Source organism: Eriocheir sinensis, chromosome 20, assembly GCF_024679095.1.
Source record: "Eriocheir sinensis breed Jianghai 21 chromosome 20, ASM2467909v1, whole genome shotgun sequence".
Taxonomy (NCBI): Eukaryota; Metazoa; Arthropoda; class Malacostraca; order Decapoda; family Varunidae; genus Eriocheir; species Eriocheir sinensis.
This window is the reverse complement of record NC_066528.1, coordinates 19,410,730-19,420,130: the sequence shown is the minus strand read 5'-3', so window position 1 is coordinate 19,420,130 and position 9,401 is coordinate 19,410,730. Positions and strand designations below refer to the sequence as shown.

The 9,401-nt window shown below is 42.0% G+C and overlaps 1 protein-coding gene across 1 annotated transcript in view; it reads right to left on the bottom strand.

Annotated features, from left to right (window-relative positions):
* LOC127001336 (homeobox protein ARX-like) overlaps positions 1-9,103 on the bottom strand; it is a 56,986-nt gene extending 47,883 nt beyond the window's left edge. The window contains exon 1 of the mRNA XM_050865829.1: positions 7,738-9,103. Within this exon, the coding sequence (XP_050721786.1) occupies positions 7,738-8,572 (835 nt within the window). The 5' untranslated portion in view covers positions 8,573-9,103. The remainder of the gene's footprint in view (positions 1-7,737) is intronic.
* Positions 9,104-9,401: the final 298 nt, after the last annotated feature.

The following is a 9,401-nucleotide window of genomic DNA, read 5'->3' as shown; positions in this document are numbered from 1 at the left end:
AAAAATGTAGAGTTCAAGCTGCATAAAGAAGAAAAAAATCGCACAAATGATGAACCCAAAGAGAAAACTACTGGAACTGATATAGAGATAGATAAGAAAAAAGTTGTAGAAATAATGACGATACATGAAGAAAAACAACTGTAGGAAAAATGCATAAAACAGATAAAGAGAAAAATGAGAGAAATGAAGCAACATACAAGGAAAAAATAATTAGAAATGACAAAGAAAACAAAGAAAAAAATATAAATGACAAACCAGATAAAAATTAATGTAAAACTATAAAAAAATAACGAAGCTGCAGTAAAAAAAAAAAAATGAAGAAATGAAAACGAATAAAACGCAAAAACAGAAAAAAATAACAAACAGCACAAAATACATAAACACATTCAGTAACACGCTAGAGTACCTTACCTTTCGTATCTAATGCTTCACAGAGGGGATTAAAACCGCCCATATACACAAGGTAGACAAAGAGGGTTAGCAGAAGGATCGGAGAGGAAAGGGAGGTGGAGAAACCCCATAAACGAACAAAATAAAGAGTTACAGCTTCTTATGTTACAGTTTCTTACGTACTTATGTTCTTATGTTATCAATACCACCCATATACAACAACTGTACAAGATGGGTGAGAGGTGGATATGGGCTGGAGGTAAGGGAGGGTGAAGGAAGCCGGGAACACATACCAACACACTCAATAAAGCCTTGGCGTATCTTACATTACCCCCAACTGCTTATACTTAACAAACGATGACTCAGAACAGCAACACAAGAGTCGTTAAGGGGACTATTATTAAGGAGTGTGTGGGAGAGACAACGCACTAAGAAACACACATATATACTCACTTAACATAGCTGTGAATTACCATGTATTAACCTCGATATCCATATACTTAACAGAGGCATTATAATAGGTATATATATTTGATTAGTTGGGTCAATTATAAAGTAGGAGGGGAAAGGAACATAGACACTCATATAAACGCATTCAGTAACTTAAACAATGCTGATAATGATGATAATGATAATACAATACTAATAAGCATACGAAGAACAGGAGGAAGAACAATGACAATAGGAACAAGAAGAAGAAGATATAAAAGAAATAGGATTGATATTAAGATGATAGTGATGATGATGATAAACATACTTAATGATAATAAATACAAGGATAATAAGCATAAGAAGGAGAACAGGAGCTAAAACAAGAACAACAAGAACAAGAAGAAGAATATATAAAAGAAATAGGAATGATAATAAAAAAAAATAGCACCCCCTCAGGTAAGACAACTCCCCCCCTTAAGGACAGCCACAAAGCACACTAACGACCTCTACATTACAGAAGATCAAAGAAGAAAATGGAGCCACGAAATTTTTATCACTGACTAAACTAAAAAAAATCTGGCTAACTAAATGAGAGAAATTAAAGAAGAAGAAAAGAAGAAGAGAATGAAGAACACCAATAAAGACATAATAAAAAAAACAAGAACGAGAAGAACAAGAAGAGGGAGAGAATGAAGAACAACAATAAAACACGAACAAGAACAAGAAGAAAAAAGAACAAGAAGAACGAGAAGAACAATAACGAGAGAATGAAGAACACCAATAAAACACGAACAAGAACAAGAAGAAAAAAGAACAAGAAGAACGAGAAGAACAATAACGAGAGAATGAAGAACACCAATAAAACACGAACAAGAACAAGAAGAAAAAAGAACAAAAAGAACGAGAAGAACAATAACGAGAGAATGAAGATACAAAAAATAAGACAATAATATGAAAAAGAAGAAAAATAAGAAAAACAAGAATAATAAATAACAATAATAATAACAAAAGTAACCACCCTCTGTGTCCCTTACCCTACCCTACCCTATCCTTACCCTTCCTTACCCAACCCTTACCCTTCCTTACCTTACCCACCCCTTACCCTGCCCTTACTTTCTATCCCTTACCCCATTTACCTTACCATCCTTACCCTCCTACAACCCTTACCCTTCCTTACCCAACCGTTACCCTCTACCCCTTACACATTTACCTTATCGCCGGGGAAATAAAAATAAAAGAAAAAAGATATTATCGCTAAAACAACAAAAAAAAGGGAAATATTTGCGTGTATGGTTTGCGGGTCGTGTAAATATCCGCGACAATGCATTGGAGTGGACGGTACAGATTTTAGCGCTCGCGTGGATATATTATTATTATTATTATTATTTTTACCGCGTTTTCCATATTCTTTCTCTTTTTTTTTCTTCTTCTTTTTTGCTGTTATGAATTTTGGAGCTGTTTGTGTTTAGTTTTTTTTTTTCAATATTTTCTCTTTTTTTATGCTATTGTGAATTTTGATGTTTTTTGTGTATTTAATTTTTCCATAGCTACTTTTTTTTGCCGATTATAATTGTTGGTGCTTTTTTGTATTTGTTTTTTTTTCATAGTCTTTATTTTTTTGGCTATTATTAACTTCATCTTCTTTTCTTTTTCTTCTTTTTTGTATTAAAGATTTGCGATTTATTATTTTACGACATTTTCCATATTCTATTTTTTGGGGGGATGTGTCTATTGTTAACTTCATTTTTTTATTTTTTTTCTGATATTCAAGATTTGCGGGATTTTTTTTAACGTATTTTCCATATTCTCTTTTTTTTTATCTATTATTAACTTCATCTTTTTCTTTTCTTCTTTTTTATTTTGGTGTTCAAGGTTTGCGGGTTTTTTTTTTTTTTTTTACGTGTTCCATTTTCTCTTTTTTTGGTCTATTGTTATTGTTGTTTTGCTGTTTATTATTTGTATTGCCTTTTATTGAACTTTTATTATCTTTACTTCAAATTATCGCAGCATTCTCTCTCTCTCTCTCTCTCTCTCTCTCTCTCTCTTTTCATAAGCAAGAGTTCCATTTTTCATTCATTTCAAATTTTTCTCTATTATTATTTTTCCTTTTATCGAACCTTCTATTTATATTTTCAAAGCATTCCTTCTCTCTCTTTTTTCAATCCATTATTAATTTCGTTTTTTTTTTTCTGGCATTTAAGTTTTGTTGATTTGATACTTCTTTCCTTTTTTCGAATTTCTAAGTTAATATTTTTTTTTCTCTTTTACTGAACTCTTTTATCATCATCATATTTTCAACGTTTTTTTATCGGAATTCTCTCATTTTCATTTTTTATTCTTTAGCGAGACTTCCGTTTTTTTTTTCCTTTTTTTATTTACCTGTTTAACATTTTTCCCTCTCATCAAACTCTTATATTTTCCTAACGTTCATATTTTCACATCATTTCCTCTCTTTTTCTTTCTTAATCTATCAGCGCTTTGTTTTTCAGAGTTTCCTGTATTTTTCTGATATTTAAGTATTGTTCGTTATTATTTCTTTTTCCTTTAAACAAACTCGTATCATATTTTTCGCCAAGTTCATTTTTTTCACCGCATTCTCTTTCTCTTTTTCTTTCATCAATAATAGTTTCGTTTTACTTCCATTTTTCTGACATTTATTTTCTCTGGTTATCATTTGTTTTTCTTTTCCTTTCATCAAATTCTTATTACAGTTATACGTTATGTTTGTATTTTTCCCGCATGCCTTTTATTTTTGTTATTTTTCAATCATCATCATTTTCTAATCTTCCTCGTATTCACATTTTGCTGGCTGATATTTTTGTCCGACTATATATTTTTCTCTTTTATGATATTTACTCTATGTTGGCAACTGTGGTTTCGATATGGAGTATGCGTATTGCTGTCTCTGTTTACGGTTTCAATATAGCCCATGCGTTTTTTTCTTCTGTCTAGTTATGGTTTCGAATGGCCTACGCGTATTGCTGTCTGTTTAAGGTTTCGATAAAGTCTGCGTTTTTCTGTTTTTTTCAGTCTTTTTTAAGGTTTCGATATAGCCTATGCCTCTTGCTGTCTGTTTACTGTTTCGATAAAGTCTATGCGTTTTTGTTTTTTTATGTCTTTTTACGGTTTCGATATAGCCTCTACGTATTGCTGTCTGTTTACGGTTTCAATATAGCCTCTGCGTTTTTGTTTTTTCTGTCTATTTACGGTTTCGATATAGCCTATGCCTCTTGCCGTCTGTTTACTGTTTCGATAAAGTCTATGCGTTTTTGTTTTTTTAGGTCTTTTTACGGTTTAGATATAGCCTATGCCTCTTGCTGTCTGTTTACTGTTTCGATAAAGTCTATGCGTTTTTGTTTTTTTAGGTCTTTTTACGGTTTCGATATAGCCTATGCCTCTTGCTGTCTGTTTACTGTTTCGATAAAGTCTATGCGTTTTTGTTTTTTTATGTCTTTTTACGGTTTCGATATAGCCTCTACGTATTGCTGTCTGTTTACGGTTTATATTGTTAAAATGTCGCGTAAAAGCATTCCTCTGGCCGTCGTTTTGTTTCCAATGTTCTCTCTCCCATGATTCTTACCCTGAAACCATTATTTTCTTTCTTATTGTCAAACTCTTTCATGGAATTTACTTACTAGCGCAATAATTGGTTTCTCTCTTTACTACTCTCAAAATATTAACGTTCTACTGGCTTTGTTTTTCACTTATTAAATTCTTCGAACACTCAACCTTTTACCTGCAATTTTTATTCTTACATTTACCTGTTTTTCCTATTCACCTCTAACCTGCTATGTTTGTTTTCACTATCTCATAAAACTAATCCTTTGGTAGAGTTTTGGTTTCTATATTCACCTGTTTCATAATCTGATCTGATATTTGTGTTTTTATTATTTACCTATTTTAATGTTCGGCCTATAGCGGCGGTAGGCTTTCTCTGATCTGCTGATTGGCCCCAGTTCGTATTGGTGCAGGGAAGAGTTTTATAGTGGCGCCATCTTATCTGGCTCATGCTGTCCCCTGGAGCTCATCTTTAATCCTCTTTAGAGAGTTTATCTAGAGTCAGGGCTTATAGGTGGTCATCAGGACAGCATGTGGGTAGTCTCAGGCCACTCGGCGATGTCTGAAAATTGACAGCTTGTAGCAACGACTGGGTCCTTCAGGAGACTGCGCCCGCACGCTAAGCACTCACCCACCGCCTCCCCAAAACAAGAACAAAACCTTCCTTCTAACTCTTTCTTCGGAGCAGTACAACAACGATTTTTCCTGCCTTGCATTTTCTAAGCACTCTACGCATGGTTCTAGAGGCTCAAAATGTTCTCTATGGTATGGTAATCATTCACGGATACAATTACACTTAACATATCGATATTTTTTCCTCTCTTAATAATAAAACAGAGACAAAATCCGAACCTAACGTCCTATCTTAGCACCATATGCCTCTTAACTTCCCCTTTTCTCAACTATCTTGGCCTTGGAATATCCCTGGCAAGCCTTTTTCTAACTGTTTCTTGGGCTAGACGGAACAATGAGTCTCTAGTCTGTGTCATTCAGAGGCAGACTCCTAACCTAACCCTCTATCTAAACACCATATGTGTCTAACTTCGCCTTATATCAAGAGTTCGCGCCTTGAAATATCTTTAACATGCCTTTTTCTAACTGTTTCTTGGGCTAGACGGAACAATGAAAGTCTCTGTGTCATTCCCAACCATCACAGCAGCAGCGCCTTGGACTTCCCGCCACTTTCGTCCCCAGTCCCAGCTCTTCGCCGCCGCCGCCGACCCCACCGCCGCACGCCGCCATCTCCGCCGCCGCTGTACAACACTCCGCAATCTCACACGTTTCCGCCCTCAAATTTCCTGCCACTCGCTTGTCGTATTTACTCACGCAAGAGCCGGGTCAGCGCTGAGAGTACCGCCGCTGACAGGAGTAGGATGCACTGATACACAACCTCCTCCTTTCGACTCTACTTTTATTATTATTGCCTCTTTTGATATCTATAAAAGGGCCAGCCTCGAGTATATGGCATTTACCGTAACTATAAACCAGGTACGCCGCTGCTAAACGCCGCTTTCAATTTTCTTTCCATTCGATATCAACGCTAACCTGGAGTATATATGGCATTTACCGTAACTATAAACCAGGTACGTCACTGCTAAACGTATTCCCCCGCTGACACGAAGAGGATTAGCTACCACGAAGCCTCTTATACCGCTTTCAACTTTCTATCCACTCGATATCAACCCTAACCTGGAGTATCTATGGCATTTACTAGGACTATAAACAAGGTATTCCACTTCTAAAGGTACTCACGTCGACAGGGATAGGATGTAGATACTATAATGGGATACACTATATTTTACCCAACCTCTTACCCCTTTCAACTTTCTTTCCACTAGATATCAACGCTAACCCGGAGTATCTACGGTATTTACTACAACTATAAACCATGTATTCCACCGCTAAGGGTACTCACGCTGACGGGAATAGGATAAACTAGTAACTAATCTTTCCACGGGGAGAGGATACAGTATAACCTAACCTATGACCGCTTCCGACTTTCCTTCCACTCTATACAAACGCTAACCTGAGTTCTTATTATTGATATACGCCAGGTACACCACTGATAAAGATAACGATGACTAGAATATGATATACTTCCATCTAACTCACCTCTCACGCATTCCCGCTATACAGAAACAAAATACACAGCTAATGTCACCTCTTAACGTAAGCAACCTTAATTCCTTGCATTCAAGACTAACCCCGACTTGAATATGATGCACTTTGATCTAACTCGCATCTCACACACTCCCGCTATACAGAAAGAAATAATAATGGTAATGTCACCTCTTCCCGCTTGCAACCTTCCTTTTATTCAACACTAACCCCGACTTTGAGTATGGCATAAACAAGTCATTGCAAAAGGCATTTCCGCTTACAGAAAGTGACTAAGCTCTCGTAATGCCCGTCACCCCTCTCAACCATTGCGACCCCTCCTTGTAAACAATAGGATCGGGCATATTTATCCACACAAAACCCAGATAACACATTGAGCTATCCCCGCTTACAGGAAAAGAAGAGAGTGAACGAGAAAGATGAATTAGTGTGCTTCTCTATTGCGTCCTAAACCAGATATTGTAGTCACGCTTAGCTCGTTTTTTTTATCCTTCTCCTCGTCGGCTACACGGACTTAATCCAACTTGTGAGGGGAGGAGACTGTGGTTTAGGTTTAGCAAGAGGCCACAGCATGCAAAACACCCATCTTATACAACACCAACACACAGGGATTCATTCTCAAGACACCGAATAAAAGGAATAACCATCTTGCAACACTAATACATGAGGGATTCATTCTCAAGACACCGAATAAAAGGAATAAAACATCTAAGCTCGAATCATTGTGGTGAACTGGTGTCTCGATAAGATAGTCTCGTAAAGGAGGTTGAAGAAGAGAGGAAAGTTTCGTTTAGTCGGCGCAACATTTGAGGTCATATGCCGGAGAGAGACAGAAGGGGAAGGAATTATAGGAGAAGGGAAGAAGAGAGACTTTTGCATTTCTCAGGTCAATCTTAGGTTACCGGGAAAGGTAATGAGTATGCTTAGAGAGGATACGTCAATGGAAAATGTCAAACAAATGTCTACCGTGCGATTGGTTAACTCAGGTCAATCGTCGAACACTGAGGAAGGTTATGTGAGTGTGTTGGGGAGATATATTTGTGGACGAGGTCACAAAAATTCGTGTTAGGTGCCACAAGTCAACTTAGGTCAATCGTCAGCCACTGAAGAGAGTTATATGAGTGTCTAAAGATGTCTGTGAGGTGTCTGGAGGTCAAAGAGATCCGTGCTATGTGTCACAGGTCAACTCAGGTCAGTTGTCGGCCATTGGGGAAGGTAACACGTGCACGGAAGCCTTACCAGGCGTGCTGCCGTGCCGGTGGAGGTCTGCGGCGTCTTCGGGCGAGCGGGAGTGGAGGGCGCGGTCCAGGGCGGGAAGGTGCAGGCCGCCCTGTGGGAAGGCGACGGGCGAGGCGGCGGGCGAGGCGGGCGTGAGGCGGCCCCGGCCATCCTCGTCGGTCTTGGTGGCGGGGTTACTGTCGTTGTTGTTGTTGTTGATGGCGTCCTGCGAGCGGCTGGCAGGCGTGTCCGCGGCGTGCAGGGCGTCGCTCGGCTCCAGCTTGATGGCGGCGCGGCCCTTCTCGTGCCCCTTGGCCTCCTGCGACGAGTCCCCGTCCGGCGCGGCGCGCGGGTCGCTGGGGGGGCGGGAGTCCGCCTCGTCGGGGTGGTCAGGCGCCTCCACGTCCACCTCCTCGTCCTCCTCTTCGTCGCGGGAGATCGGCGAACGTCGGTCGTCCTCGGAGGCCCGCCGGTGACGCTTGGGGCTCGGCGGGTCGTAGCGCGGCGGCGAGGACGGCGAGGGCGGCGTGGGCGAGGAGGCGAGGTGGTGCAGGGACAGGTGCGGCAGGTGCGGCGGGCGGTGCGTCATGAGGAGCGGCAGAGGGTAGGGCAGGCAGCCGCTGGTGATGGGCACGCCGGGGTAGCGGGGCAGGTCGAGGGGCAGGCCCATGGGCAGGCCTGTGTGCTGCAGTGACACCCGCAGGTCATGGGCCGCCGGGGAGTCCGCCTCGGCCGTGCCAGGCGTGTCGGGGCGCACCGGGTCGGGCCTCGCCGCGGACTGTGCCAAGTACTGCACGCTTAGGGCGCTCTTTGTCGGGTCGAAGGATTTAGACACGAACTCCGTCAGCTTTTCCATAGTGGCGTGGCGGGGGCCGCACGGCGTGACGGGGCGGCGGGGCGCGGCCTGGCCTCAGTGCTCTCCGCGGTGCATGCTCAACAAGTGGCAGGGCGCGGGCCAGGCCAGGGCGTCCAGCGGCTTGCTAACCTGGTATCGGAACACTCGGCAGGACCTGAGAGCAGACCTCCAGCTGGGCCGCCTTCAGCGTGCGAACTCCCCGGACGACGCGGGCGGCACGAGTCCCTCCGCAAATCTGCCCCGAAAGAGCCTCCAGGCGAACTCAGGTCCCCTCAGATTTCTCGCGCTCCATCCACGAGCGGTCCAGTGACAATAATGGGATAAGTTAACTAATGTGGGTGTATTTAAGCCAAAAACACATGAATTGGATCACTTGTCGTTCGGGATTGGCACTCAACCCATCTTCCACCAATCAGGAACCGTCTCCATCAATGATACAAAATGGTGGGCGTGGACGGCGACGCCAGGAATTTGCAGTGCTACCAGACACGCATTTCACACTCCATAACAACCCTTCCTTCCACCCTACACAGACGCTACCCAACCCTTCTTACCGCACTCACACCCTTATCCCACCTCACTAAAACCCTTGTGAGGACTCCAGACATAGAAATCAAGTAGAAAACGATGAAAAATGGATCGATAGCGGAGAACTGGCGACTCGGGAGGGACAAATGGAGGGAGGAGCGAAGTGATTGGAGGGCGGGGCGTGCGCGCGGCTCTCCCTCCCTCTCCCCTCGCTCTCGTGAAACTGAGGGTGGCGGCGGCCGGTTTGAGGGGAGGCTGTGTCGGGCCGAGGCTGGTCTGTTTACACGCCTCCGCTCCTCAC